The sequence below is a fragment of the Piliocolobus tephrosceles genome, chromosome 11 (assembly GCF_002776525.5).
Source record: "Piliocolobus tephrosceles isolate RC106 chromosome 11, ASM277652v3, whole genome shotgun sequence".
Classification (NCBI taxonomy): Eukaryota; Metazoa; Chordata; class Mammalia; order Primates; family Cercopithecidae; genus Piliocolobus; species Piliocolobus tephrosceles.
In genome coordinates this window covers 105995774-106007492 of record NC_045444.1, presented here as the reverse complement: position 1 = coordinate 106007492, position 11719 = coordinate 105995774, and the positions used below count along the sequence as shown (strand labels likewise).

The 11719-nt window shown below is 58.0% G+C and overlaps 2 protein-coding genes across 2 annotated transcripts; one reads left to right on the top strand and one right to left on the bottom strand.

Annotated features, from left to right (window-relative positions):
* Window positions 1-5: 5 nt before the first annotated feature.
* TMEM198 (transmembrane protein 198) lies at window positions 6-6449 on the bottom strand. Its single transcript, XM_026454826.1, has 5 exons — window positions 6218-6449; window positions 5701-5905; window positions 2505-3080; window positions 1235-1437; window positions 6-882 (listed from the first exon to the last, which is right to left on the bottom strand). Exons 2-5 carry the CDS (start codon window positions 5864-5866, stop codon window positions 745-747), a joined length of 1083 nt encoding a protein of 360 aa, XP_026310611.1. The 5' UTR covers window positions 5867-5905; window positions 6218-6449; the 3' UTR covers window positions 6-744.
* A 251-nt stretch (window positions 6450-6700) lies between these two features.
* On the top strand, window positions 6701-11663 carry CHPF (chondroitin polymerizing factor). Its single transcript, XM_023222003.2, has 4 exons — window positions 6701-7373; window positions 8418-8991; window positions 9481-9660; window positions 9970-11663. Exons 1-4 carry the CDS (start codon window positions 7057-7059, stop codon window positions 11227-11229), a joined length of 2331 nt encoding a protein of 776 aa, XP_023077771.2. The 5' UTR covers window positions 6701-7056; the 3' UTR covers window positions 11230-11663.
* Window positions 11664-11719: the final 56 nt, after the last annotated feature.

Genomic DNA, 11719 nt, shown 5'->3' with positions numbered 1-11719 from the left:
CACCATTCCTGGCAGAGGCCACGCAGTTTGGCACATTTATAAAAGATGTAAAACAGAGTGGGGTGGGGGAGACAGAAGCATGAGGTGTCCAGGTTGGCATGACAGACACCAGACATGCACCGTGCATTTCAGCCCCTCCCCAACTCCCTTCCCAACCCAGCCCAGAGCAGTACCCCCCACCCCCATCTCCTGCCACTGCCCTCAGGCTGGTGGCTTTGCAGAGGCCAGGGGTCCAGGGTGAGGGGTGCTACAGTTTGCCCCGTAGACAAGGACAAGAACCCTTAGATGAGTCTGGCTGGGAGGCAGGGCGATGGAAGGAAGGCAGCCCCTCCGCAGAGACATGCAGGAGGTGGACCATGGGACCCCGGCAGGGGGTGAGGAGGTGGGGTTGAGCCTGGAGAAACCCTACCAGTCAGAAATCTAAGGCAAGGGTCCCAGCGTCCCCTCCAAGCCCACCCACCCCTGCACACATACACACAGACACACGGGCAGCACACTCACAACCCTGAGCACACCCCAATGGGGTTCACACCCCGAGTTCCTCAGGAGCCTCTTGGGAGCTTGGGAGGGGGCTTTCCTCTCAGGCCAAGACTCGCCTGAGACAATCCTCCCTTCTAGTGACCAGGCCAGCCCTCTCCAGGCTGGGGAGAGGGACAGCCAAAGCCAGGGGGCTGAGTGGCAGCCTAGCAGGCCTCCCCGAGCTGGCAGAGCTGGTGACTGCAGAGTCTAGACAGGCAGATATGGCTATACCCGCACCGGGGGGCCTGAGCAGGCTGTCAGAGCCCCCCGGGACCCATACTCGTAGTCCGCATCTGTGGGTGAGGCCATGAAGGAGCTCAGGGAGCTCCCGGTCTGCCGGTCTCGGAAGCTCTGGATATAGCTCTGTGGGGGAGCAAACATAGGTGTTGAGAGTCCCACCGCAGAATCCTGCCCTAAAAGCCACCTCTTCCTGAATTCCTACACGCCTGACACCCCTATAGACTGCCATAGATCCCGAGTCCACAGCCCTGAGACCCCACCACATAACCATATCCCACTTAAAACCCATACTGAGGGCACCTTTCCCCCAATCCCCCCATCAGCTGGACCCGCCAAGCCCCTGGTGCATGGCCTCCGATGCATGGACAAACAGGCCTTCTAGATAGCAACCAGTCCATGGGGAAAGCCCAGTCCTGTTTGGACAGAGTTTCCACTCTTCCTTCTCATTCTGGCTGAATGGGCTCAGGGAGCTCACCGGGGAGAGGACGTCTCCATTGAAGCGTTTGATGGGCACTGGCCTGCGCCGATAAGCAGGGTCTGGGGGCCCAGGTCTGGGAGGAGCCCGGGGACCTCTGGGGGGAGCCCGAGGAGGTCTCTTTTTCCGCCTTTTCTCTTTGCGATCTTCCTGCTGCCGAATCCGCATCAGTTGCACGCGTCGGCGCTGCCGGCTGATGACCACTGTGGTGGGATGCGTAGAGAAGGAGCTCAGAGGACTGTGCGCCTTATTTCCCCTGAGCCCTCCCTCTCTCTTCCCACCTGGGGCTCTAGGCTTCCAGATTCCTCTTGTCCATAACCCCTTACTCCCACCCTGTCACTTCCTTTCCTGGTCTCCTGCCTCTCAGAGAGGACTTCCCGCTCTTGTTGTTTTCTTCCATAGGTCTTTATGGAAGATTCCTAGGCTTCCAGGTACCCCCTTCCAGGCTGTCATCCCTCTCCCAATCACCTAGGCCAGCCACCATCATCTTTCCACTGGACAATCACAGCTGCTTCTTCACTGGTTTCCCCTACATTTGCTCCCTCTAATGCTTTCTACACTCAGCAGCAGAATGAGCATCCCCAAAACTAAATTAGATTCTATCCTCCCCTACTTTAAACTCTCCAGTGGTGTCTCATTGCCCTTCCAATAAAATGTGGAGTGCTGCTTACGACCCAGAGGGTCCATGCAATCACCCTGGCTCCCATACCTCACCTCCCATACTCCTGCCCCATTTCCTCAAACAAGCTGAGCTCATTCCTTCTCAGGGCCCTCGCCCTTGCTGTTCCCTCTTCTCTAGCTCTTTGCATGGCTGGCCCCTTAGCCTTCAAGTTCCTGCTTACATATCACCTCCTTCAAGTAGCCTTCCCTGACCACCCTAACTCTAATAGCTTCCATAGGTCACGCTTTCACATTACCCTGCATGTCTCTGTCATATCACTCTACACAACTGGAATCATCTTGTTTGTTTGCATCTCTGTTATCTGTCTCCTGCCTGCCCTGAATGTACACCCGTAAGGACAGGAACCTTGTCTGTGTTATCTCTGCTGTATCCCTGGTGCCTGGAATGGTGTTGGTGCAGAGCCAACACTCCATATGTTGTGGAATGAATGATGGCACCTGGGTCCTATCCTCCCAGACCCTGAGCAAGTCAGCTCTCTACAGCCATCAAGGCCTTCTGCTGCTGTCCCCTACTCCCCAGTCACTCAGCCCCCCAGCCATCCCTGGCCACCCACTCCTCTCATGTCCACCTTGTCCTGTGCCCCCTTACCTTCCGTGTGGGAGTCCCCCTCAGCTGTCACCCGCCACTGCACCAGAATGCCCATGAGGCTGAGCAGGGGCCAGAGTGCCAGCAGGGCCCAGCTTCGCCAGCAGAGGGGGGGCACAGGAGCAGCCCGGAGTCGCTCCACCACGTAGCGCCCCAGCAGTAGCAGCTCGGCAAAGTAGTCAGCGGCAGTGGCGATGAGCGCAGCACCAGTCACGGCGGTGGCCAGGGTGGTGAGTGGGCGGGGCCAGCGCAGAGTGAGCAGGGCACAGAGCAGGCCGCCCCCCAGCAGCAGCCCCAGTGGACCCCACACGGAGCCTGGCTGGTAGTAGGGTGCGGAGCCCAGCAGGGCAGCAGCTGCGAGCAGCAGGCCGAGCAGCAGCCCCACCAGGAAGAGGCCCACGCTGCGCACGAGCATGGCCACCAACCCGCAGAGCAGCCCGATGCCCAGCGCGATGCCCGCGCTCGCCCCAGCACTCAGCTGTGTCTCTAGCACCCGCTCTCGGTAGCACAGGAGGAAGATGACCACCGAGCCAAACAGCAACCCAGTGAGGAAGAGCACTGCCTTGAAGCAGCGGTAACCTGGAGGGGAACAGGGGCTAGTGAGGGGCCAAGATGAGGGCACCAGGCTGGAGGGAGCAGGTCTGAGGGGTCAAAGACATGGGATCCCGGGGAACCAGAGACAAACACACTAAGATCAGAGAATTGAGGGTCACTGGGGTCATGAGGGCATCAGTGATGGGGCCATTGAGGTCAGGGGAGGTTAGAGAGACAGGGCTGTTGGCAGTCAATGGGAAAGCAAACATAACCATTGAGATCATGAGGGTTGATATATTCGAGGATCACAAGAGTTAGGATGAATCTTTCGAGTCAAGGGTGAATTCGTGCATTGCTGTCATTGGGATCATAGGAGTCAGAGAGATAAATCATTGGGGTCCCAAGAGGATCAGCAAAAGACTCAATGGGGTCTTTGAGAAGGGATTGCTCACAGAGATGAGGTATTTGGAAATCATCATAAACTCGAGGGCCGGGCGTGGTGGCAGCATTTTGGGAGGCTGAGGCGGGTGGATCACAAGGTGAGGAGTTCGAGACCAGTCTGATGAACATGGTAAAACCCTGTCTCTATTAAAAATACAAAAAATTAGCCAGGCATGGTGGCGCACACCTGTAATCCCAGCTACTCAGGAGGCTGAGGCAGGAGAATCACTTGAACCCAGGAGGCAGAGATTGCAGTGAGCCAAGATCGCACCATTGCACTCCAGCCTGGGTGACAGAGCGAGACGCTGTCTCAAAAAAAAAAAAAAAAAAAAAAAAAGTTGAGAGGTGAGGGTCACACAGGTTCAGAAAGATGAGTTTTTGAGGGTCACAGGGCTTCAGAGATATGGCACCACTGAAAGGTTACAAAGAGGACAGGAAGCAGGGATATTGGGGAGTTGTCCTGGAAAATGAGGTATTTGTAGGTTAGGGAGATTGACAGAAATAGAATCATTGAGAGTATAAAATGATTTCCAAGAGAGAGGAACACTGAGACCAAAACAAGGAATTACTGGGATCACAGTATGGGGAGGGGTGATCAAATGATGAGGTTACAGGAATTAGAGAGGAGTAACCAGGGATCAAAGCTAGGAGTAATAGAGGGGGTCAGAGGGATGGAATGTAATGACATAACTGGAGGTGAGGGGAGGTGGAGGTCACTAAGGCTTACATGAGGTCACACAGAATCAAAGAGAAGGAAATAGTGTTTGTGGAGTTTCAGAAATAAGGAGGTTATAGGGCCATTAGGCCCATTAGAGATACCTGAAAGGGTGAGGGAAGTGGAGATTGTGAATAGTTGGAAAGATGGAAATCAGAGGTGGGGGTCAAGGAGTCAGGGAGAGCCGAAGAGAAAGATAACAGAGGAGAGTCACTTCCAGGAGTAGGGGGAAGTATGAGAGTCCAGGAGGCTCTGTGAGCAGAGAGAGGAGTAGGGCGTGGACAAGGGCTGAGTCCATGAGCCTGGGAGTAGTGGTATACCAAGAGTGGTAGGATGTCAGGAAGCCCAGGAGAGGGAATATGAGGTCGCATCGAGCAACATGCAGAGGGAGTGGGTACAGATATGGAGGGGGTGAGGTGATACAGAATCCTCAGAGGCCCAGAATGTGTCCTGAACCCTTGCGGGGGGCACTTCCTCCTGCCTACTCTTCAGTTGTTCAGCCCAGAGTTTGGGGGAGGAATGGGAGGGACCATCTGGCTCCCAACCCTGTCTACCCACCCATTGTAGGAGGAGGCTGCAGAACACAAGTCTTGCACTACCTCTGCCCAACCTGGAACCCCAGCCCCCAAGCTTCATTTGCCCCCGACAGGTCCCGCTCACCTATAATTCTCCTCCCGGAGGCTTTCTTTGGGCCCCCAGCCCACAGAGCTCACTCTCCTCTCTGAAGTTCTGTAACTCTTGCTGCAGAGCCACTGGTCACTTACTCCCAATACAGTGGGCCACTAGCCCATATGGCACCTTTATGCATATTAGAAAAAGGTGTGCCTTTCTCTAGGCAAAGCAGCTTTGTGCCAAGGCCCAGATTTTGTCAGGTAGAGCATGAGCTGGACTTTAGCCCCCACTTGCCCACTCAGCTGAGTTCCCTTAGTTAGTACCCATCCTGTACAAGTATTCACAGAAGCTCTGATTACCGGAGCCTGCCTTATAGGCTGGATGGATGTGTGTGACCACCATCAGCCCACTCTAATATGTATCCCAGGTGTAAATGCCCCAGGGAGTCTCCTCCCTGTCAGATGATATGCCCTATTGTAAGGGACCATGTGTAATGACCCTGCTAAGTGTTTTCAGCGCCTACCTAGCACAGTGACCCAAACACATCCTCACCACAATAGCTACTATTTATTGAATACTTATTAATTCTTATAACACTACATGAGACAAATGTAATCATTGTTCAGATGAGAAAACTGAGGCTCAGACAGATTAATGTGCCCAAGACATCACAATTAGTAACTGCAAAGCTAAGTAAATTCAAACTCAGGTGTGCCTAATCCAAAAACCTGTGTTTCCTATAATCTAGAGTCTAGACAATCTATAAATGTGTGGGATGAAAGAAAAGGAAGAATTATTCACGATGGTAGAGGGATTCAGAGAAGACTTGGGGGGCCCAGAAAAAGAACTCGGGAAAACACTGGGGAGCCCAGGTGAGGGATGAGATGGGGATCTCACCGAAGAAGCAGTAGACGACTCCAAACAAACAGCACATGATGCAGACGAGGGCCGGCAGTGCCTGGTACCTGCGCTCCAGGGGCTGTTCACAAGGGGCACCCCAGAAGGCATCATCTGGCTCAGGAGGCAGCAGCTGGAACCGCAGTGTTGCCACAGTCCCCGGCATAATGCTGGGAATAGAAGGGAGTCACCCTCCCAAGTTAACCTGACAGAGGGAAAGTTGGGGTCACAGAGGAGTCCTGGGTCCCCACCAGGATGGGGGTGGGAGAGGGGTTGGGAGAACTCAGCAAGGACAGTGGACAAAGGAGTGGTATCCACATTTGTGCAGCTCTGGAAGCATCTCTGGAGTGGAGAGCAAAGACAAAGGGAAACAAAAGTGCCTGGCTAGAGGAGACTGGGATGAAGTTAAAAGAGGGACGGGAGTCAGGGGGGATGAGGGGAGTGTGCTGCCAGTGAGAAGAAGGCAGCCAAGAGATTCGTCTGTGGGCGGCTCAATATGGGATTGTCCAAGATTTACCTGGGCTGGAGGCGACCTGAGCTTCTGAGTGAAAGAGACTGTGTAGAGGCCCGAGGGGCCGGGGTTGCGGGGCGCCACAGGCTCCAATTGACTGGGGTCCAGGGAAAGTCCGTCGTGCGAGGAAGGGGGCTGCTGGGCCGCAGAGACTGGTCTCGGCGCGGTGGCGGCGCCGCTCCACCTCCAACACCGGCTGGCACTCCAGTCCCGCGGCGTCCTGGAACTCGGGCTGGGCCTGGGGAAGGGGAAGGAGCAGGAGCCGGGGCTCGGGCCGCCCCAGAACCGCGGCCCCATGCCCTGAGCCCGCCCGCGGCCTTTGGTGCTGATGGACAGCTCCGGCCTCTGCTCCTGACGTCACTCAGGGCGCACCATCCAGGCAGGGGCGGGCTGCTTCTGACGTCACCCGGGACGCACCAACCACGCCGCGGGAGGCAGGGGACTCCGCCCCCGGCGTCTCCCTCTCCCGCACCGAGGAGGGGGCACTTCCGGGGGTCCTTCCCCTTTAACCTCCCCCTTCTCCTCCCTCTCCGGTAGCGGGAGCTCGAGACCCCACCCCGGGGGCGGGGCCCTTGCAGTGACACGTCGGACAGCTGCGGCCGCGGCTGAGGCTCCGGGGCCGAGCTCAAGAACCCTGCGCAGCCCAGAGCAGCTGCTGGAGGGGAATCGAGGCGCGGCCCCGGGGATTCGACTCGGGTCGCTGGCTCTGCTCTGCGGGGAGGGAGCGGGCCCGCCCGCGGGGCCCGACCCCTCCGGATCCGCCCCCTCCCCGGTCCCGCCCCCTCGGAGCCTCCTCTGGCTGCACTGGGGCTTCGCCAGGGCCCGGGACCCGCGGTCCGGGCGCCATGCGAGCATCGCTGCTGCTGTCGGTGCTGCGGCCCGCAGGGCCCGTGGCCGTGGGCATCTCCCTGGGCTTCACCCTGAGCCTGCTCAGCGTCACCTGGGTGGAGGAGCCGTGCGGCCCAGGCCCGCCCCAACCTGGAGACTCTGAGCTGCCGCCGCGCGGCAACACCAACGCGGCGCGACGGCCCAACTCAGTGCAGCCCGGAGCGGAGCGCGAGAAGCCCGGGACAGGCGCAGGCGCCGGGGAGAATTGGGAGCCGCGCGTCTTGCCCTACCATCATCCCGCACAGCCCGGCCAGGCCGCCAAAAAGGCCGTCAGGTAGTGATCGGCTGCGCCCGCTCCACCCACTCGGCAGCGGCTGGGACGCGCGCGGGGAAGCAGCCCGGGCCCGGGTCGGGCTCCGGAAGGAAGGGGCTGGCGAGCCAGGAAGTCTTTGGGCCCCGATAACTTCCGATGGCCCTGCCTTCCCCGAGAGCCGTGGGGCCAGTCCGAGGCTTTCTCTGGGCCCTATCCCGGCCTGGGCTGAACTTGCTGGCCTGTGTCCTAAACCAGCTCGACCCGATGGCTCCCCAAAGATCCTACTAGCTCCCTGGCTGGTCTTCTGGGGTTAGAGAAATGACTTGAGTGTATAGAAACAGGGAAAGAGAAAGGCGAGAACTAGGATTTACCTGGATCTCTTGTTCCTGAGTGGGTTACAAGGGCCACCTCAGGGTGAGCTGGGGGAGGGAGCGCCCATCCCATTAATGTGTCTGCTGATGAGTTGAAATAATTTCTAAGTAACATTGGGTTCAAATGCTGGTTCTGCAATTTACCTTCTGCTTTAACAAAGGTAAGTTCCTGGAGCCCCTGAGTCCAGTTTGCCCCTCCCCGCAAAAACACTCAGTACACCCCTATGCCAAATGTTCCTTTATATCATTTCTGCGAGGCATTTGTGGCAAAATGACGTATTTATATAGAAATGAGTAGATACATGGTATGTCCAGCATTTGGCTGGACAGACAGATATAATCAGATATAATTAAACAGATATAATCAGTCTCATTTTACAGATGGCTCAGGTTAAATAACACGCTTAAGGACGTAACTACTAAGTAGCGAACCCTGGAATCAGACCCACAATATCTCTGTCCTATCTGGGTGGGTATTGCCATCTCCCAAATGCAAAGAACTACCTGGGTAAGACCATTTCGTTTAAATCCTCATGACCCCTGGGAGTGAGGGTTTATTCTTATCCTATTCATAGGTGAGAACACAGATGCAGAGAAGACGTGACCTGCTGGAGTTTGTGCTGACACCCCCTCCACCCCCTCCATCCCCCGCCCCGTTGTCTTTTTGATAACCTTGTGCCATCTCCTCCTCTAGGACCCGCTACATCAGCACGGAGCTGGGCATCAGGCAGAGGCTGCTGGTGGCGGTGCTGACCTCTCAGGCCACGCTGCCCACCCTGGGCGTGGCCGTAAACCGCACGCTGGGGCACCGGCTGGAGCGTGTGGTGTTCCTGACGGGCGCACGGGGCCGTCGGGCCCCACCTGGCATGGCGGTGGTGACGCTGGGCGAGGAGCGACCCATCGGGCACCTGCACCTGGCGCTGCGCCACCTGCTGGAGCAGCACGGCGACGACTTTGACTGGTTCTTCCTGGTGCCTGACACCACCTACACCGAGGCGCACGGCCTGGCCCGCCTAACTGGCCACCTCAGCCTGGCCTCCGCCGCCCACCTGTACCTGGGCCGGCCCCAGGACTTCATCGGCGGAGAGCCCACCCCCGGCCGCTACTGCCACGGAGGCTTTGGGGTGCTGCTCTCGCGCATGCTGCTGCAGCAGCTGCGCCCCCACCTGGAAGGCTGCCGCAACGACATCGTCAGTGCGCGCCCTGACGAGTGGCTGGGTCGCTGCATTCTCGACGCCACCGGGGTGGGCTGCACTGGTGACCATGAGGTGGGATGAGAAGCTATCCCGCTGATACCGCCTGTCATGTTCAAATCCCTCTGAGAGGCAAAGGGGTGGTGGAGCTACAGGCCTGATTTTCCATGCCAATTCGGGCATTTATTTTCTATCCCTGTGACCCCGGGTAAATTACTAAATATCCTGGGCTTCAGTAGCTTCCTCTGTGCCAATAGAAATAATTATTGCTCGGAGTTGTTACAAGGATTAGAGAAAATAAGGGAGCCTTGTACATAATAGGCATTTGATGTTAGTTATTGTTTTAGCCCTTGGACAGCTCTGAGACAGGACGCATGCCCATTTCGCAGATGAGCTAGCAGAGGCATGCTGAAGGTCACACAGACTCACAACTGGTCAAGGTAGATTTAAACCCTCAGACTCCAAGTCCACAACAGGTCATAGACTGAGGAGATGAGACACTCACTATGAGACAATGGAAGACAATGCCAGCTCATAACAGATCCCCTCCCTTCCTCTCCCCAGGGGGTGCACTATAGCCATCTGGAGCTGAGCCCTGGGGAGCCAGTGCAGGAGGGGGACCTTCGTTTCCGAAGTGCCCTGACAGCCCACCCCGTGCATGACCCTGTGCACATGTACCAGCTGCACAAGGCTTTCGCCCGAGCCGAACTAGAACGCACATACCAGGAGATCCAGGAGTTGCAGGTATGGTCTAGGTCTGGGATGGTGGAGTGAGGGGCACAGGATCTGAGAGGTCACAAAGATCCCAGAGAAATGAAAAGTTAGCACTAGAATCGCAGAACAAAACTACTTCCCAGCCCCTGCCTGCTTCTACATTCTCTGATGAGCCTCCAGGCTCTTAGGCGGTCTATGCTGGGAAAATGATAGGTATGGACCCTGGGGGGCAGGGGACTAGGGACCCATCCTGAGTGGCACCTGCTGCCTACCCAGTCCCCCAGTTGTGTGCTGCTCCTCTGGTCTGCCCCTTACTCATGGCCTGTTTCTCTGATCCAGTGGGAGATCCAGAATACCAGCCGTCTGGCCGTTGATGGTGACCGGGCAGCTGCCTGGCCTGTGGGCATTCCAGCACCATCCCGCCCGGCCTCCCGCTTTGAGGTGCTGCGCTGGGACTATTTCACGGAGCAGCACGCTTTCTCCTGTGCCGATGGCTCACCCCGCTGCCCACTGCATGGGGCTGATCGGGCTGATGTGGCTGATGTTCTGGGGACAGCTCTAGAGGAGCTCAACCGCCGCTACCACCCGGCCTTGCGGCTCCAGAAGCAGCAACTGGTGAATGGCTACCGACGCTTTGATCCGGCCCGGGGTATGGAATACACACTGGACTTGCAGCTGGAGGCACTGACCCCGCAGGGAGGCCGCCGACCCCTCACTCGCCGAGTACAGCTGCTCCGGCCGCTGAGCCGCGTGGAGATCTTGCCTGTGCCCTATGTCACTGAGGCCTCACGTCTCACTGTGCTCCTGCCTCTAGCTGCGGCTGAGCGTGACCTGGCCCCTGGCTTCCTGGAGGCCTTTGCCACTGCAGCACTGGAGCCTGGTGATGCTGCGGCAGCCCTGACCCTGCTGCTACTGTATGAGCCGCGCCAGGCCCAGCGCGCAGCCCACGCAGATGTCTTTGCACCCGTCAAGGCCCACGTGGCAGAGCTGGAGCGGCGTTTCCCCGGCGCCCGGGTGCCATGGCTCAGTGTTCAGACAGCCGCACCCTCACCACTGCGCCTCATGGATCTACTCTCCAAGAAGCACCCGCTGGACACACTGTTCCTGCTGGCCGGGCCAGACACGGTGCTCACGCCTGACTTCCTGAACCGCTGCCGCATGCATGCCATCTCCGGCTGGCAGGCCTTCTTTCCCATGCACTTCCAAGCCTTCCACCCAGCTGTGGCCCCACCTCAAGGGCCTGGGCCCCCAGAGCTAGGCCGTGACACTGGCCGCTTTGATCGCCAGGCAGCCAGCGAGGCCTGCTTCTACAACTCCGACTACGTGGCAGCCCGTGGTCGCCTGGCGGCAGCCTCAGAACAAGAAGAGGAGCTGCTGGAGAGCCTGGACGTATATGAGCTGTTCCTCCACTTCTCCAGTCTGCATGTGCTGCGGGCAGTGGAGCCGGCGCTGCTGCAGCGCTACCGGGCCCAGACATGCAGCGCGAGGCTCAGTGAGGACCTGTACCACCGCTGCCGCCAGAGTGTGCTTGAGGGCCTCGGATCCCGAACCCAGCTGGCCATGCTACTCTTTGAGCAGGAGCAGGGCAACAGCACCTGACCCCACCTGTCCCCGTGGGCCATAGCATGGCCACACCCCACCCCACTCCTCCCCCAAAACCAGAGCCACCTGCCAGCCGCGCTGGGCAGGGCTGGCCATAGCCAGACCCCAAGCTGGCCCGCTGGTCCCCTCTCTGGCTTTGTGGGTCTCTGGGCTCTGGACAAGCACTGGGGTAGGTGCCCCCAGAGCCACCCCCTTCTCGCCCCAAACCCAGTTTCCTTGCCCCCTGACGCTGCTGATTCGGGCTGTGGCCTCCACATATTTATGCAGTACAGTCTGCCTGACGCCAGCCCTGCCTCTGGGCCCTGGGGGCTGGGCTGTAGAAGAGTTGTTAGGGAAGCAGGGAGCTGAGGAGGGGCATCTCCCAACTTCTCCCTTTTGGACCCTGCTGAAGCTCCCTGCCTTTAATAAACTGGCCAAGTGTGGACTCGTGATTCAGAGGTTTTGAAAGGGTAGACGGGCGTGGGGGAGGGAGGACTCGCTAAGCACA

What these genes read in the sequence shown, in the direction of transcription:
- TMEM198 (XM_026454826.1), bottom strand. Translation starts at nt 5,866, where the DNA reads ATGCCGGGGACTGTGGCAACACTGCGGTTCCAGCTGCTGCCTCCTGAG. An exon ending in GGGGGACTCCCACACGGAAG is followed by an intron (nt 1,438 to 2,504) that starts GTAAGGGGGCAC and finishes ATCCCACCACAG; the next exon opens with TGGTCATCAGCCGGCAGCGC. An exon ending in ATGGAGACGTCCTCTCCCCG is followed by an intron (nt 883 to 1,234) that starts GTGAGCTCCCTG and finishes GCTCCCCCACAG; the next exon opens with AGCTATATCCAGAGCTTCCG.
- CHPF (XM_023222003.2), top strand. Translation starts at nt 7,057, where the DNA reads ATGCGAGCATCGCTGCTGCTGTCGGTGCTGCGGCCCGCAGGGCCCGTG. An exon ending in GCCGCCAAAAAGGCCGTCAG is followed by an intron (nt 7,374 to 8,417) that starts GTAGTGATCGGC and finishes CTCCTCCTCTAG; the next exon opens with GACCCGCTACATCAGCACGG. An exon ending in AGGAGATCCAGGAGTTGCAG is followed by an intron (nt 9,661 to 9,969) that starts GTATGGTCTAGG and finishes TCTCTGATCCAG; the next exon opens with TGGGAGATCCAGAATACCAG.